Consider the following 18,667-nt stretch of genomic DNA (forward strand, 5'->3'; position numbering starts at 1 on the left):
TGACTAGATAACACCTCACATTTTAGTATCAAATGCAAAATATGTCAAATTTGGAAGTATGAAGGAAGCAATAATTTAGTTCTTGGTATAAAAACTGATCACGAACAAATATGAGGCACTGACAGCCATTTCACATAATATATCTGAATCTATCTGAGCGTTGTTTTTAATTTAAAAAATGTCATGAACTAAATAGATGTGTTATTAACTGAGTTATAGCTCTTGGTATTGACATACCTAAATATTTAACAGATTTGGAACAAATGTAGAATTGATATTCCTTAAATGTATGGGTGAGGGACGCAGGTGGCGCTGTAGGTTAAACCACAGAGCCTAGGACTTGCCGATCAGAAGGTCGGAGGTTTGAATCCCCGCAATGGGGTGAGCTCCCATTGCTCAGTCCCTGCTCCTGCCAACCTAGCAGTTCAAAAGCACGTCAAAGTGCAAGTAGATAAATAGGTACCGCTGTGGCGGGAAGATAAACAGCATTTCCGTGCGCTGCTCTCGTTTGCCAGAAGTGGCTTAGTCATGCTGGTCACATGATCTGGAAGCTGTACACCGGCTCCCTCGGCCAATAAAGCAAGATGAGCACTGCAACCCCAGAGGCGGCCATGACTGGACCTAATGGTCAGGGGTCCCTTTACCTTTAAATATGTGGGTAAGCAAATTTTCACCTATTGGCTTCAATTTCCTATTTGTACCAGCTAATGGAGCACAAAATATGGTCTGAAGCTCAACATCAAAAAAGCTAAGATCATGGCCACTGGTCCCATCACCTCCTGGCAAATAGAAGGGGAAGAAATGGAGGCAGTGAGAGAATTTACTTTCATGGGTTCCATGATCACTGCAGATGGTGACAGCAGTCACGAAATTAAATGATGCTTCTTGGGAGAAAAGCAATGACAAACCTAGACAGCATCTTAAAAAGCAGAGACAACATCTTGCCGACAAAGGTCCGTAAAGTTAAAGTCATGGTTTTCCCAGTAGTGATGTATGGAAGTGAGAGCTGATCGCCGAAGAATTGATGCTTTAGGATTATGGTGCTGGAGAAGACTCTTGAGAGTCCCATGGATTGCAAGAAGATCAAACCTCTCCATTCTGAAGGAAATCAGCCCTGAGTGCTCACTGGAAGGACAGATCCTGAAGCTGAGGCTCCAAGACTTTGGCCACCTCATGAGAAGAGAAGACTCCCTGGAAAAGACCCTGACGCTGGGAAAGATGGAGGGCAGAAGGAGAAGGGGACGACAGAGGACAAGATGGTTAGACAGTGTTCTCGAAGCTACAAACATGAATCTGACCAAACTGCGGGTGGCAGTGGAAGACAGGAGGGCCTGGCGTGCTCTGGTCCAGGGGGTCACGAAGAGTCGGACACGACAAAAGGACTAAACAACAAATGGAGTAACTTGATATTTTACCAAAGGCATCTATCATTTGCATCAACACAGGAATAATAGAACAACAGAACTGTAGAGTTGGAAGGGATTCTGAGGGTCATCTAGTCCAACCCCCTGCCATGAAGGTGTGGGGGTCAAACCTTGGTGTTATCAGCACCACACTCTAACCCACTGAGCTAGCCACAGGGAACAGTAATACGATGCTTAGAAATAAACAGAAGAATATCATCTGCAAATAAAACCAATAGATATTCAGCTGAATTATAGATTGCTCCGTAGATCTCCCTGTGTTGTCCAATAGCACAAGCTAAAGGGTTCCAAGCAAATATTCAAAAGCAAGGGTGAATCATATACCTTAATCCATTTTATTAATTCCAACGGAAATCCGAATTTCTATAATGCAACCACCATATACCTTTTAGAAGCTGAAAAAACCTTTGATAAAATATATAATGTTAAAATTATAAACTGATTTTTACATAAGTCTGTTAAGACCACAACTATCCTGATATTATTATACAAATGAATAGGAATGAAGAGGACTTCCAGCTCCTTCCTCTCTCCCGCCAGAGTCTCTCCCACGTGACTCCCGGGAAGCCGCGCGCCCGGCAAAGCCCCAGCCCTGCGAAGCGCGCATGCTCCCACGGCCGCGCGCCCCGAACCTTCGCTTTCCCCTTGTGCGCATGTGCTCTCCAGGTTCCAAGATGGCGGCGTCAAGCGAGGTCGCCGGTCACGTGGGCAGGAATTGCAAGGCGCCCCCATCCCGGCAGCCCTGACCCGGTGACCCGGAAGCGCTCCGCAGCCCGCGCCGCTTTCCTGCCTCTGGCTGCCTCGCGGTGCTGCCGGGCTGCGCGCTGCGCGAGGGGCGTCCGATGGGGGTTCCGGCCTTTTTCCGCTGGCTGAGCCGCAAGTACCCGGCCATCATCGTGTCCTGCGTCGAGGAGAAGGTGAGGCGGGCGGGCGGGCGGGGAGGGGCCCTGGCTGTGCGGCCTTGTCAGACCCGAGGCCCCGGGCTGAGGGCGGCGGGGAGGGCCGGGCGCCAGGGGCCGCCGAGCATCTGGCCAGGCCGCCTACCCGCAACCCCCCCCTCCGGCTTCTCAGAACTTAGCCCGAGAGCAGCCCCTTCGGCAGGCGGGAGCGCGCGTGGGAGCTCGGGGGCGATGCAGCCCTTGGGAGCCTGAAGATGCGTCGTGCAAAGACGGTGCCTTCGAAACCGTGATGGCTTTGCCCTATAGCGCCCCCGGTGCCCTAGAAGGGATGGGGGGAGGTGGCGGCCTCGATGGGGCTACACTCCCGCTGAAGTAGCGGGTACGGAGCTTGTGAGTCTTCCGGATCCTCGGCTGCTGCTTGAGGCTCAGGAGTGCCTTCCCTCAGCTTCCGCTGGCGGCCCACCTTCGCCCCTATCTGGACAGGGATACCTAACTGCTCTAGGTTCGGTTACTTCAATGCGTTGTACGTGGGGCTGCCTCTGAAGACGGTTTGGAAACTTCAGCTGGTGCAGAATTCAGCGGCCAGCTTGCTCACTGGGGCAAGATGGTTTGAGCATATTACTGCAATCCTGGCCAACAAGCCTGTGTTGCTTTGAATGTTCCCCATGCACTGAATACATAAGTTTTATTGATTTTAATTTATGGTTTTTGTACCATACATGATCACCCATGGTCAGAGGGGGCAGGGTTTCTGTTGAGGCAGGTGATTAGCTGTGGGAGGAGCTTATCAGAGCTTGCAGGGCAGCGGCGCGCGCCTAGTGGCACACGCAGTTTAATCCATCTTTTAGATTTAGGGGAGCTACTCTCAAACGTTTGTTGGGGGAGACCTAGGTTTTTTGGGGGGGTATTTGTCCTGTCTTCACGCTTTTTAAGATGGAGGACCACTGTAGGCCCCCCCCCCAACGACACGTTCTCAAGATGGAGGGGGAGGGAACAGCTGCAGTGGCCTGCGGCTCCTGCACAATGTTTGCCATCTTGCCAAAGGTTGCAGGCAGCTTTACCTGCAGCAATTGCATGTTGATTGCCCTCTTAGAAGACAAAGTCTAGCAACTGGAGGAACGTGCAGCTATGCTCCAAAGAATTAGAGAGCTGGAGCTCTTCTTGGAAGCAACAGAGCACACCGTCTTCACCAAGGAGGAGACAGGGGACACCCCTGAGAAGGAGGCTAGTTCACCAACACAGGTGCCAGATATATGGAGAAACGTGACTCAAAGAAGTAGGAGGCCCAGGGTTCGCTCTGATTGTTTAGAAATACACAATCGCTTTGAAGTCCTCTCCCCTAGCATGGAAGACGAAGAAGAGACTCCATTTGAGGATCTCTCCCTCATTACAGTCGATCAGGTATATGAAGACGAGCAGCAAAGTCAGTCCTCAGGGAATGTGCAGGCGACCTTGGAACGGACAGCTCACGGAAGAACCCCGACCAAACCTAAGAGGAGGCGTGTAGTGGTGATAGGGGATTCCCTACTGAGGGGAACAGAAGCAGTGATCTGTGGGCCTGACAAGATGTCTCGGGAAGTGTGCTGTCTCCCCGGGGCTAAGATCCAAGATGTAACTGAATGACTGCAAGGAATCATAAAACCCACTGACAAATACCCCTTTCTCTTGGTTCATGTGGGAACCAATGACACTGCAAGCAATAGCCTCCAGAAGATCAAAAGAGACTATGAGGCTCTGGGCAGGAAATTGAAGCAATTAAATGCACAAATTGTTATCTCATCTGTCCTCCCAGTTGAACGACGTGGCCCAGGGAGAGAGGGAAAAATAGTGGAAGTGAACAGCTGGCTTCACAAATGGTGTAAACAGGAACGGTTTGGATTCATAGATCACGGACTGCAGTTTCTTGAAGATGGACTTCTGGCAAGCGATGGGCTGCACCTCACAACGGTTGGGAGGAATGTTTTTGCCAAAAATCTCAGAAACCTCATCAGGAGGGCTTTAAACTGACTAATGTGGGGGTGGGAGACAGTGCTCCTGAAGGTAGGAGTCTATCAATTGATGAAGATAATCATCCAAATGTCATAGACCAAATGGAGCAAACAGCACACAGACCTAGTGGTGGGAGGAAAAAATCCTTACATAAGAGACACGGGGGAATGATTAATGGACTTCAATGTCTGTACACTAATGCGCAAAGCATGGGAAATAAACAAGATGAGCTTGAGCTCTTGGTACAGCAAACTAAATATGACATAATAGGCATCACTGAAACCTGGTGGGATAAGTCTCACGATTGGAATGTAATAATGGAGGGATACAATCTATTTCAGAGAAACAGACCAGACAAGAAAGGAGGAGGAGTGGCGTTATATGTCAGGGATGTGTATACCTGTGAAGAGATTCAAGATTTAGAACCTCAAAGCCAAAGTGAGAGCATTTGGGTCAAACTTAAGGGAGAGAAGAATAACAGTGACCTCATTGTGGGAGTTTACTATAGATCCCCAAGCCAAACGGAGGACATAGATGATGCCTTCTTGGAACAGATGGCCAAGCATGCAAAAGGAAGGGAGATAGTAGTAATGGGGGACTTCAATTACCCGGATATTTGTTGGATGTCAAACTCAGCCAAGAGCATAAGGTCAAACAAATTCCTCACTGGCCTTGCAGACAACTTCATTGTCCAGAAAGTGGGAGAAGCAACAAGAGGAACAGCCATTTTAGATCTGGTCCTAACCAATGTTGATGACCTGGTTAGTGGGGTAGAAGTGGAAGGATCATTAGGCACGAGTGATCATGCTCTTCTGAAGTTTACTATACAGCGGAAAGGAGCAGCCAAGCATACTAGGACTCAATTTCTTGAGTCACTCAGAGGAAAAGATGGTGAAATGCAAACAGGGGACATAGAAAGGGCTGAACTCCTCAATGCTTTCTTTGCCTCAGTCTTCTCCGATAAGGAAAACAATGCCCAACCTGAAGAATTTGGAGCAAATGATTCAGCAGAGGAAACATAGCCCAGAATAACTAAGGAGATAGTACAAAAATACTTGGCTAGTTTAGATGTATGCAAGTCTCCAGGGCCAGATGAACTGCATCCAAGAGTATTAAAAGAACTGGCAGATGTGATCTCAGAACCACTGGCAGTCATCTTTGAGAATTCCTGGAGAACAGGCGAAGTCCCAGCAGACTGGAGGAGGGCAAATGTTGTCCCTATTTTCAAAAAGGGGGAAAGAGAGGACCCAAATAATTACTGCCCAGTCAGTCTGACATCAATACCAGGGAAGATTCTGGAGCAGATCATTAAGCAAACAGTCTGTGAGCACCTAGAAAGGAATGCTGTGATCACCAATAGTCAGCATGGATTTCTGAAAAATAAGTCATGTCAGACTAACCTGATCTCGTTTTTTGACAGAATTACAAGCCTGGTAGATGAAGGGAACACAGTGGATGTAGCCTACCTTGATTTCAGCAAGGCATTTGACAAGGTGCCCCATGATATTCTTGTAAAGAAGCTGGTAAAATGCAGTCTTGACTATGCTACCACTCAGTGGATTTGTAACTGGCTGACTGATCGAACCCAAAGGGTGCTCATCAATGGTTCCTCTTCATCCTGGAGAAGAGTGACTAGTGGGGTGCCACAGGGTTCTGTCTTGGGCCGGTCTTATTCAACATCTTTATCAACGACTTGGATGATGGACTCAAGGGCATCCTGATCAAATTTGCAGATGACACCAAACTGGGAGGGGTGGCTAACACCCCAGAGGACAGGATCACACTTCAAAACGACCTTGACAGATTAGAGAACTGGGCCAAAACAAACAAGATGAATTTTAACAAGGAGAAATGTAAAGTATTGCACTTGGGCAAAAAAAATGAGAAGCACAAATACAAGATGGGTGACACCTGGCTTGAGAGCAGTACATGTGAAAAGGATCTAGGAGTCTTGGTTGACCACAAACTTGACATGATCTAACAGTGTGACGCGGCAGCTAAAAAAGCCAATGCAATTCTGGGCTGCATCAATAGGAGTATAGCATCTAGATCAAGGGAAGTAATAGTGCCACTGTATTCTGCTCTGGTCAGACCTCACCTGGAGTACTGTGTCCAGTTCTGGGCACCACAGTTCAAGAAGGACACTGACAAACTGGAACGTGTCCAGAGGAGGGCAACCAAAATGGTCAAAGGCCTGGAAACGATGCCTTATGAGGAACGGCTTAGGGAGCTGGGCATGTTTAGCCTGGAGAAGAGGAGGTTAAGGGGTGATATGATAGCCATGTTCAAATATCTAAAAGGATGTCACATAGAGGAGGGAGAAAGGCTGTTTTCTGCTGCTCCAGATAAGCGGATACGGAGCAATGGATCTAAACTACGAGAAAGAAGATTCCACCTAAACATTAGGAAGAACTTCCTGACAGTAAGAGCTGTTTGACAGTGGAATTTGCTGCCAAGGAGTGTAGTGGAGTCTCCTCCTTTGGAGGTCTTTAAGCAGACGCTTGACAACCATATGTCAGGAGTGCTCTGATGGTGTTTCCTGCTTGGCAGGGGGTTGGACTCAATGGCCCTTGTGGTCTCTTCCAACTCTATGATTCTATGATTCTACCTTGAGCCACTTTGTGGAGCCCACTTGGCTCCTTGGTATACTCCAGAACTTAGGGCGAGGCAACAAGCTGGAAGGTTGCTTGAATGGGAGTGGAGGAAAACTCCACTGTGAGGGCTCATTATCAAGCATATCTAGTGGCCAAAATGCTTTTTCCCTGCAGCCTGAGCAGGAGCACCTAATGACATTATAGTTACTGTAGCTTGTCTTCACTTACCCCACCCCACTGCGCTGCTCACAGTTAGGAAGAATATACTTACGTTATGAATGGTCCCTGTCACCATTAAGAAAAAGAGGTAGGAATAGGCCAATATATATGTGAACTGTCCCTGAATCAAATGACTTTTCTGCTTTAAGTTCTCAAAGTTCTTAACCCAGCTCAAGGTTGTCATCTGAACCAGCCAGATGTTTAACTGATAATCTATCACAGTCAGTTCATCATTTGAAAAAAAAGACTTTAGAGCTGTCTTGCCTAAAAATGGCAACTGGATGTTCCATTTTGGTGACTGTGACCTTGGTTTAAGTAGCCATTTGGCACCTAGCTTATATACCTGAATTTCTAACACTGGTCCAGAGCATTGTCCAACAGGTAGATCGTGAGTTACCGGTAGATCACTGGATGTGTGTGGTAGATAGATGGTAGATCTCATCAATAACAATGGGTAGATCACAGCCAGTATTCTTATAATGTGAGTAGATCACAGTCTCTTGGAAGTTGGATGTACCTGGTCTAGTCCTATTGTGTTGGATGAGTTTCATTTGGTAAGACTTGAGGACATGGACAAGCTGACAGGTGAAAATGTTTCATTTAGTCAGGCCTTTGAGTATTCTGTGGTCCTTTAAATGTTTGTGGGAGGGGTGTTATTGGGTTTATAAATGTATTTTGTGTTCTCATTTTATATTTTTATGTTGTTACTGCTCTATGATCTTTGTATAAAGGATGGTATACAGATTTAATTAACAACAGCAATAGCCCTGAGCCTAGGGTCCCAGGTTTTAGCAGTAGCCAGAAGTGCATTAGCGATAACGATACTGCAGCGCCGCAGAGCCTCGGTTGGCCTCGGATAGCCGGTTTGCGGCGCACCCGCGCGGCCTCCTGGTGCGGAGAGCCGTCTGCCCGGGGAGCGGAGTGCGGCTGGAAGGGGGCCGCCTCTCGCCCTTGGCGCGCCGCACGTTCGTGGGGAACCCGGTGCTAAATCATTTGTAGACGACCTGATTCTGGGTCAGGGTTTCGTATGTAGCAGAGCAGCTCCCTCGCTGCGATCTATTGAAAGTCATCCCTCGACACAAGCTTTTTTAAAAACAAACAAACAAACAAACAGAAGTGCATTAGCACATTCAAAACTAGTGCATCAGCTGCATCCATCTCTGGAGCTGTCTGTTCACATGGCCAGATTGCTCACTGGATCTAGTTAATTGATTTAATTTATAAATTTCTATACAGCTTTATATTTTTAAGAAAAATCTCAAAGCAGTTCACAGCATATTAAACATCAATAAAACAATCCAGAGTCAAACATTTCTGAAGAAAATAAAATATAAAGTACACACTCAAAGCAACATAATCAATAGGAAACCAAAATACCATCTCAGAGATTTCAGAATAAAACACTACAAAGGTGGCCAACTACAAAATACATATTTAACACAAAGTAAGTTAACAAAAAACAAACAAACAATCTTAAACATTAAAAAAAAGTTGCTAAGTGAAGTCAATTATAAAATGCACATTTAAAACAGCATAATTAACGAGAATAAAATATTATAATAAGCATTACATGGCTGTTTGACAGGCACAAAAAGATGGGGTAAAAGAATCCAATAATTAGGCTTTGTTGTCAGGCATAGCGATGTCCCTCCGGTCTCACCAGGATCCTCTTTAGTAGAGCTGGGTGAGTCTGGGCTCTGCCCCCTAAGCCAGCTGGAAAGGGCCTTGCAGGGAGTGGCCTTCATGACTCACAGCCAGGCAATGTTACAGGGAGAATGGAAATTCCTTGATACACCAGCTTACTGGCTTTCTATCTATTTCTGGGCGCAACTCAAAAGTGCTGGTTATGACCCACAAAGCCCTATGTGGTTTGGGTTCAGGCTATCTGAAGGATGATATCTTCCTATATGAGCCTGCTAAGACCTTGACGTCTTTTGGGGAGGTCTTTCTCTTGGTCCCACCTCCTCCACAGGCACGATTGAGGAGGATCCAAGAGAGAATCTTCCTTTTGCTGGCAGGCAGGTGCTCCCCCCCCCCCCCCCCAGTCTTTGGCCACTAACAGGCTATTGTGGCAGGGTCTTCTGAGGGTGGATTTTGTACTTGCCAGCCAGCTGGCACATATGGTGGCAATTTTACTCTCAAGTTGTGCAGCAGCACCAGCCAGCTGACTCGCACTGTGGCACGCACCTCGATGGTGGAGATGTCAGTTGCATTACCTGCAACAAGACATCTCAAATTGGTTGCAAGCAAACCATCCCCAGTTGCGAAATGTGCCTGGCGACCGAGAAATTCCGAACCCTACTTGTTTGTGTGTTGCATTTGTGCGTGTACAATGATTTTAAGTGTTTTCAGCACTGTTTTTAATAGGATTACTTATTTTACTTTTTAAAATGTTTATATTTTATGGCTTTAGTTGTATCTGTTTTAATTTTTGCTATATGCCAATGTGCATCATGCATTGGGAGAAAGGTGGGATATAAATACAGTGGTGTCTTGCAAGACGAAATTAATTCGTTCCGCGAGTTTTTTCGTTGTACGAGTTTTTTCGTCTTGTGAAGCACCACTGCATTTAAACACTGACAACGGCGGGGAGGGGCGGGGAGAAGCAGGACAGCTGCCGCAGCCGGTACCTCAGACTCACCTGTGCGTTGTGGCCACCGTGCGACGCGGCTGCTGGAGGGCGGCAGGGCTCAGGAGCGCGACTCCAGGGAGAGAGAGGCGCTGGCAGCAACGGCTCTCTGAGGGGAGCGCGCGAGGGGGTGGGCAGCGGCGCGAGGCACTAACCATCAGCCGGAAGGTGGGAGGGAGCCGGAGGAGCCGGAAGGTGGGAGGGAACCGGAGGAGTGGGGAAGCGAGCGTGCGTGTGTGCAGTGACCGTCGCCATGACACGAGAGGCAGGGCCGTTTCATCTAGCGAAGCAAGCCCTTAGGAAAATCCGTCTTGCGAAGCACCTCAGAAAATGAAAAACCCTTTCGTCTTGCGAGTTTTTCGTCTTCCGAGGCATTCGTCTTGCGGGGTACCACTGTAGAGTAATCAACACATCTTGTACTTTGCTCTCTGGAGAACTTTAGACTGGAGCTATGTTGGTCTTAGTAACTTTAATCTTTTGCTTAGAGTTTCTAACTTTTCCTTGCTGGTTTAGCGCAGCGTGCGGGGACTCGCCAAGTGGGCAGCTCAGTTTGGGGGCAGCTCATGGGCCAGTTAAACAACCCCCATGGGCCGCTTATGGCCCATGGGCCTTAGGTTGCCAACCCCTGCTCTAGCATCTTCAAGTAGAGTTGAGAAATACTCCTGTCTGAATTCCTGGTTACTGCTAGTCATTATTTACAACACCACTCTCACTATCACACCACCATCCTTTTGCTCAGAAGAGAGACCTTAAATTGGGAGTGTCCTACCACATGCATGGGACAATGACATTTTGGGACAGCCTTATAGTTGTCATGGTGGCCATGAAGTCTTGCAGCACCCCAGTTGAAGTGAGCTTGGCATAAATATTGAGATCCCCCAATGCTGCTGTTCTGGGATTCTCAAAACCAAATCCAAGACCATCTTCATCAACATATGTAGTGAAATAATAGAATTGTAGAGTTGGAAGGGATCCCTGAGGGTCATCAAGTCCACCCCCTGCAATGCAGGAATCTCAACTAAAGCATACATGGCAGAAAGCCATCCAACCTCTGCTTAAGAAGCTCCAAGGAAGGAGAGTCCACCACCACTCTTGGGAGTCTTTTCCACTGTCGAACAGCTCTTACTGTTTGAAAATTATTCCTGAGGTTTTGTCAGAATCTACTTCCTTGTAACTTGAAGCCATTCGTTAGAGTCCTATCCACCGTAGCAGGAGAAAACAAGCTTGAGAGTTTTAAATTGCAGGGGCAAGCAGAATGTGATGTTTGAATGGCTCTCTAAACTATGCCTGTGTGGGTGAATACAATCTGATCATAGCATATGTGCTCAGTTTCATAGAAATGGTAGAGGGAGTCTATCCTAATACTCAGTTGGCCTGGGATTCCGCATTATGACATATGAGGGCTTTGCTTACACTCAGTTATGTCCTCTTAACTCGACCCCCACAGCACAATCCCCTGAAGACTTTTTACACCTTCAGCCTTTTAAAATATTGCCTACATTTAAATTGGCCTCTGGCAAATTGGCGTTCTTGACAAGAACAGTTCAGGTGCTTAGTTGCATAGATAGTGAAATTTGATTTAGGTGCCTGGGCACCAGGATGGTGCCTGGCATCATCGGGATCCTTGGATCTTGACTGTTTTCACACACTAAGACCACATTCTGTAGAATTCTCTTGCTTATATTTTATCTGCGCTATCAGAATGAATTTCAAGAATCAAAATGCTTTTTCTGTGCAGCCTGAGCAGGAGCACTGAATGACATTATAGTTACTGTATTTTTTGCTCTATAAGACTCACTTTTTCCCTCCTAAAAAGTAATGGGAGATGTGTGTGCGTCTTATGGAGCGAATGCAGGCTGCACAGCTATCCCAGAAGCTAGAACAGCAAGAGGGATTGCTACTTTCACTGCGCAGCAATCCCTCTTGCTGTTCTGGCTTCTGAGATTCAGAATATTTTTTTTCTTGTTTTCCTCCTCCAAAAACTAGGTGCGTCTTGTGGTCTGGTGCGTCTTATAGAGCGAAAAATACGGTAATTGTTGTAGCTTGTCTTCACTTACCCCACCCCAGTGTGCTGCTCACAGTTAGGAAGAATATACAGTGGTGCCTCGCAAGACGAAAAGAATCCGTTCCGTGAGTCTCTTCGTCTAGTGGTTTTTTCGTCTTGCGAAGCAACCCTATTAGCGGATTAGCGCTATTAGCGGTTTAGCGGCTATTAGCGGCTATTAAAAGCTTAAGGGATTAGCGGATTAGCTGCTAAAAGGCTATTAGCAGCTTAGCGCCTTAGAAAAAGGGGGTGGGGAGCGAAAAAAAATCTCAAGAATCGCAAGACATTTTCGTCTTGCGAAGCAAGCCCATAGAGAAATTCGTCCTGCGAAGCGCATTGAAAAACGGAAAACCCTTTCGTCTAGTGGGTTTTCCGTCTTGTGAGGCATTCGTCTTGCGGGGCACCACTGTACTTACGTTATGAATGGTCCCTGTTACCATTAAGAAAAAGAGGTAGGAATAGGCCAATATATATGTGAACTGTCCCTGAGTCAAATAACTTTTCTTCTTTAAGTTCTCAAAGTTCTTAACCTTTTTTTTTTTTGTTTAATTTATTATAACATATAAAACGCTTACATTTACATTTACACAATACATATATGCAATACACTACCTTATTTTCATAGCATAAAACATACCTACAATACTCTGTATAATACCTACTTATACTATACATATCAACATACCTACACTCCTACCCCACACGGACACCCACCAAGTGACTTGACTTCCAGCCATTCTTGTTACGCTACTTTATTTTTCCAACTAGCTTAAACACATTTCATTGTTTCTTTGATCTCTTCTTCTATCTTAACTTTACTCTCCTTTCACTCTAATCATTTTCTGGATTCACTCAGTATCTGTCAAAAATTCTACTTTTTCCATATAGATTTTGATGTATTCCTTAAAGATAGCCCACTCCTTATTCACTTTTTGTAGCATATCTCCTCTTATCCTACCTGTTAATTCGGCAATATGGAAGTATTCCATCATTTTAGATAGCCAGTCTGTTTTAGTTGGGATGCTGCTGCTTTTCCAATTTTTGGCAATTAATAACCTTGCCGCCGTAGTCGCATACATAAATATTGGTCTGACCGTTCTTTTTATTTCCTCTGACATGATGCCTAGGAGAAGGGATTCTGGTTTTTCCCCCAAATGAGAATCTAAACATCTTTTTCAATTCGTTATAAATATTTTCCCAGAATCCCACTATCTCTTTGCACTCCCACCACATGTGTAGAAAGGTTCTTGCCCCGTTTTTGCATCTCCAACAGACATCACTACAGTTTTTATACATTTTTGCCAATCTAACCGGACTTCAAAGTTCTTAACCTAGCTCAAGGTTGTCATCTGAACCAGCCAGATGTTTAACTGATAATCGACCACAGTGACTTCATCATTTGAAAAATAAGACTTTAGAGCCATCTTGCAAAAAATTGGATACTAGACATTCCATCTTTGTGACTGTAACCTTGTTTTAAGGAGCCATTTTGCACCTAGCGTATGTATCTGAGTTTCTAACGCTGGCTAAAAGTACTTGTGCCGGAGAAAGAGAGAAAAGATTCCCATAGGCATGTGGTGAGATAGCTTAGTTACCTTTCATAAATCATAGTCTGCCTTTCGAATTTCCTTTCCATTTCCACCATGTTTCCTTGATTGTGTTTTTCTTTCAGATTTGAATGTGATGCATACATCTAAAAATCTTTTGTTATTCATTGTTTGCAGCCTAAAGAATGTAATGGTATCAAAATTCCCATTGACTCCAGCAAACCAAACCCCAATGAAGTGGAATTTGATAATCTGTATTTGGATATGAATGGCATCATCCACCCTTGTACACATCCTGAGGACAAGTGAGTCACATTTGTACTTTAAATAGGTAGCTTGTATTAAACATTGTTTGGATATTGACACAATGTCTTACATTGCAGACCAGCACCCAAAAATGAAGATGAAATGATGGTGGCCATATTTGAGTATATTGACAGGCTTTTTAATATTGTGAGACCGAGGCGGCTTCTCTACATGGCAATAGATGGAGTGGTAAGTACTTAAGTGGTTGCTATTGATGTATTTGGGTCAGGGTTGATAAAAATTGTGTCTGAATCGTTTGAAGTGCTATTTTCTGCTGTAGTTTAATTTCCACTTTATTTACAATGCTGTTGGACACAATGACTAAATTCCATTCCTGCATCTGTTTTGCCAGTTGGTGAACAGAGTCAAAATTAAAGTATCAACACTTTGTGAGTGTGAACATTACTTATGCCACCTAAGATAGATTGTGAATGGTGGCTTCATTTAAGGTTCATTAAGGAAGCTGCTCCGGCGGGAAGGTAAACGGTGTTTCCGTGCGCTGCTCTGGTTTGCCAGAAGCCGCTTAGTCATGCTGGTTACATGACCCGGAAGCTGTATGCCGGCTTCCTCAGCCAATAAAGCGAGATGAGCGCCGCAACCCCAGAGTCGGTCACGACTGGATCTAATGGTCAGGGGTCCCTTTACCTTTAAGGAAGCCACTGGTATGTGATCTCAGTTTGTTGATCTTCTCATCCCAGTGCTTGTCAGTGCTTAGTGTTGTGGCATACATGCACAGTCTAGAAAGGTATTGCAGGATAAGATGAGTTTGTCAACTCCCCTTCAATTTCTCTCTGAGTGCAGTCTGAACTCAAGAGTGGTATTCTTCAGGGAGGTCCTTTTAGAATGATGTATAACCTTAATGTTCAAGAAGAACTCCTTTTTATTTCTTAATCTTGTCTTTGCATTTATTTTGGCCTTAATCCTAACCCCTGAGTGACAGCCACAGGGCACGATGGAACGGCACAGCCAGAGCTATAGCTATAGCACTGGCACTCACACCAGGTCTCAGGCTGGTACTGCAAAGGGTCATAGATCAGACCTGTCACTGTCACATGATAGCAGCTGGGTCTGCACAGGTTCTAGCCAATCCTGTGCTGGCCCAGCCTTACCCCTCCCTGCCTCCATTTTGGGGTTTCCCTTGGCTACTTCTGGTGGGAATGCAACTGGCAGCAACTTCCATCCCTGTTTGCATCACACTTTGTCAGCAGAACTCCACCACTGACAGGGTGATACTTCTGCTCCATTCAGACGTATAGCTGTCAACTTTTCCCGTTTCTTGCGAGGAATCCTATTCGGAATAAGGGAATTTCCCTTTAAAAATGGGAAAAGTTGACAGCTATGTTCAGACATGCTCCAGAAATGGTGGTAGATCAGGGGTTGGGATTGTCCTGCTTAAAATGATAATGCGTTATACCCACTCTCAGTTTGCATTGCATATACACATCTGAACTAGAATACATTAATTTGTAAAATTATAAGCCTTCTGTTTTAGATTGCAAAACTGAAACAACCCCAAACACCTATTTTCATGTTCACAAGTTACTAGCGATATCTCAGTGGAGGATCCCTTAACTGATAAGGATTAATGAATCAAAAGCATATTTACTCAGGAGCTATTCCAGATTGTTTTAACAACCAGTTTAATCAGTTTAGCTGTAGACAACAGCTTGTGAAACTGTTCTTGCACACAGGATGTTTTAGCTAACTTCCATTAACTGTTACTGGTCAGGAAGCCTCCTTGTTCTGAGATCAGTTAGAGAATGATGAAGCAATAATTTTCCAAAGTTGGATCCAGTCATCTGTCCTGGACATAGTCATGTGTTTCAAGTTAGTTTTTTAAAACATGATTAATTAGTTTCTGTCACATACCAGTCTTTCCAGCTGGTAGACAAAGGGGAGAAGGCAAAAATGTCCCTGCCTATCCCAAAGCTTCCTTTGCTGTTGCTGTCTCCCTCCACCACTGCTACCAGACTCCACTGCAGTAGGAAAGAACAGGCAACTGTGTATAGCACAACAGTAAAAAACAGTGTTAACTGCATCATAACAACATATATAAAGTAGCAATTGTCAGCAAGAAGGTTGATTACATTCCACAGGTAAACAAAAAGGTTTTCACCTTGCACTAAAATGAAGCCAATGTGAGGACAAAGAAATGTTGCAGCTGCTGCAGTGGCAAAAAAATGAGGCACAGCTGTATTACTGAACTGGAAGCATATTTAATTGTTGTAAAGTTTCTCATGGGTAATGGAAATCGCCCCATGTTTAAATAAAATAATAAATGCAATTGCAGTTTCTCTTTTGAACGTTGGCTTAAGCTCTTGAGTATGTATTTTAAAACATAAATGGAAAAAATATTGCTACCAGCAGATAAGGCTTCCTCAATTGCATACATAAAGTAAGTAAGCTCTTGTTACGTGAATCATTCTAAGGTTCTCAAATTTAATAAAGTATAGAAATTAAGTATAAAGGGTGAAATGATTAGTCATGGTAATTCTATTCTTCTAGGCTCCCCGTGCAAAAATGAACCAGCAAAGATCTAGAAGATTTAGAGCATCAAAGGAAGGAGTGGAGACTGCAGAAGAGAAGCAGAGAATCAGACAAGAAATTTTAGAGAAAGGTATATAGATCTGTTACTTATTCAGTTTAGTTCTGTAACAGGTAACTTGAAGAAGAGTTGCATCTTCTGAAGTATTACTCTTGCGACAGGCGCCATATCACAGATATCACATGACTGGCCTAGAGAAAAGACTGACATGCACTTAGTTTTGTATTAAATTTTGCATTAGCAGTTGTTTGTGTTCTGTGATTTCTTGGGAGTGTAGGAAAGCTGTGCAATATGGAATTGAGCACAGAATTCAGGTTCCTAAAAATCTAAGCATATTTAAAACCACATTTCTAACCCTTATTTTTACCATTTATTAAATTTCTATACCACCCTTCATCTGAGGGTCAGTGGGAGGTTTACAATAGTTGTACAGATTTGCTTGAAATTGTATTAGCAATGCATTGTAAAAATTGAAGAGTTGCTGAATTAAAATTACCATTAGTAGAGAATAGAGCTACAATGGTCGGCATCACCTTGTAACTAGAAGGAGCTTAATAAAGTATGCAAAATAAAAAGTCAAGCAAATTTGCATGATTTTGTTATTGATCACTCATAATTTATACTTATAACAATACAAATGCATCCCTATGCAACCTGATCTGAAAGCTCCACTAAGAGCCATGGGACTTGTGCCTGAGTTTATACATATGTATAAAATTGTGGTTTTGATCACAACTAGTTGTGATTCCCATAACTGAGTGAAATGAGGTATTACATGTTCAAAATAACAGAGGGAGTATGTCTGTCCCCCTCCCTCCTGCAGTTATCTGTCTCAAACTAGTTAAATTATGTTGCTTTTAAAGGTGGCTATCTTCCTCCAGAAGAAATAAAAGAAAGATTTGATAGCAATTGCATTACTCCAGTAAGTATTCTTCTAATTCTAATTTGGGAGTTGTCACAGTACTGATCATGGTATTGTTGCGTGATTCTTGGCTAATTTCTGACTGGCTGTAGGTTTCTTCCCGCCTCCTATCTTCAGAATAGCTGTGTGAGGATAGACTAGGATCCAACAGCTTTTCTATAGGCAACAATACTGTTTGATGGCATTCACAGAGGAAGAATATTCTTCTCTTTGGCCTCTCCTGCTGCCAAACAATGCTGCACTGTAAGAACGGTGAGGAGAAACTGAAAGGCAGCAGCAAAGATTTTTCAAATTCATGGTTTTTCTCCATGTGGAAAAATCTAAATTTGTTGGCGTATTAAGAATTGCCCTGCCAATGTCAGCACAGGTTTGGGGAGCTGTGGCATGCAGGGAGTTTCGGCAGTTCTATAGGGTAATCTGTTGTTAATACCGCAGGTCAAAGAGAGAGCCTGCACCATGTTTTGGCATTTGCCTAACAAGCAAGCTGTAGAGATGGAGGCATGGGCATGCATGCAAGATTTGCCTTGAAATGGTTTGATATTTGAAGAGGTTTTTTAAATGTGTTCAACTGAACAAACTTAAACTCTCCTGTAAGTGGGAACCTTCTTTTACCTTTTACCTTTTATCTTTTATCTTTTACCTTTCTTTTTCTAAGTGCATTCTGTCAAACATGCTTAAGAATCTTCTTCAAGCTTTGTGCTAGTTGTACAGAACTTTGCATTACAGTTCCTATGTTCCGTTAGGTGCTGGAACATGACTTTAGGCTTATTTGGATTTCTAGCCAGAAACTTCCCATACAAAAAACCTTGGGCTACAACAGAGTTATCTCTTCCAGCCCTAATCCAGTGTTTAGTTTCATGCAGAAACCTTGTGTGAAGGTGTGTTCAGCACAGAAATCCTCATAGGCTTAAGAAAAATAAATCTTTTTTCACTAAGCAAGACCTGAGTGATGAAGAGCTCATTATGTGATGGATTTGGTTGTAAGGGTTTCAAGTTTGGTTTCCTAGTAAACGTCAAACATAAAATGTTAACCTAATCATTAGCCAAGTTGTATGTTTCTGAACCTCTTTGCTTCCTAGTGGAAAAAATGTAAAATATAAATGAGGCATGGGGAATTTCCTGTTGAGGAGAGTGTTCTCCGCACCGCAGTGCTTCATCTCTCAAGGGCTGTCTGCAGTGGGCAGGACCAGAGCCAGTATAAATATAAAAGTGGGGGTTTCCCCTTTTCTATTTCTGACATATTTTCTCTCTCCCTTCCTCTACATTCAGAGGGCTGCTGGGGACAGTTTTATCTTGCCAAGGGGTTTGAACTGGTGACCAGGAGGTTCCCCACATATATAAATGCAGATGCAGATTGTAGTTGTGTAATAATAATATTTTTTTTTAAAAAAATAAAATACTGTGTTGTAAATTTTGTGGCTGTCCTTGAGGTTAATTACTTAGTCTTGAAATTCTATGCCTGTAAAATTGTAGTACAGTGGTACCTTGGATGTCGAACTTAATCCGTTCCGGGAGTCTGTTCAACTCCCAGAACCATTTGAAAGCCAAG

At 44.2% G+C, this 18,667-nt stretch overlaps 1 protein-coding gene across 1 annotated transcript in view; it reads left to right on the forward strand.

Moving 5' to 3' along the window:
* The first annotated feature begins 2,086 nt into the window (after positions 1-2,086).
* The window catches only part of XRN2 (5'-3' exoribonuclease 2), a 64,318-nt gene continuing 47,737 nt past the window's right edge, over positions 2,087-18,667 (forward strand). The window contains exons 1-5 of the mRNA XM_083448614.1: positions 2,087-2,341; positions 13,523-13,650; positions 13,729-13,840; positions 16,157-16,268; positions 17,060-17,118. Of these exons, the coding sequence (XP_083304740.1) occupies positions 2,267-2,341; positions 13,523-13,650; positions 13,729-13,840; positions 16,157-16,268; positions 17,060-17,118 (486 nt within the window). The 5' untranslated portion in view covers positions 2,087-2,266. The remainder of the gene's footprint in view (positions 2,342-13,522; positions 13,651-13,728; positions 13,841-16,156; positions 16,269-17,059; positions 17,119-18,667) is intronic.

Source organism: Podarcis tiliguerta, assembly GCF_965153285.1.
Source record: "Podarcis tiliguerta genome assembly, chromosome: 7".
NCBI lineage: Eukaryota > Metazoa > Chordata > Lepidosauria > Squamata > Lacertidae > Podarcis > Podarcis tiliguerta.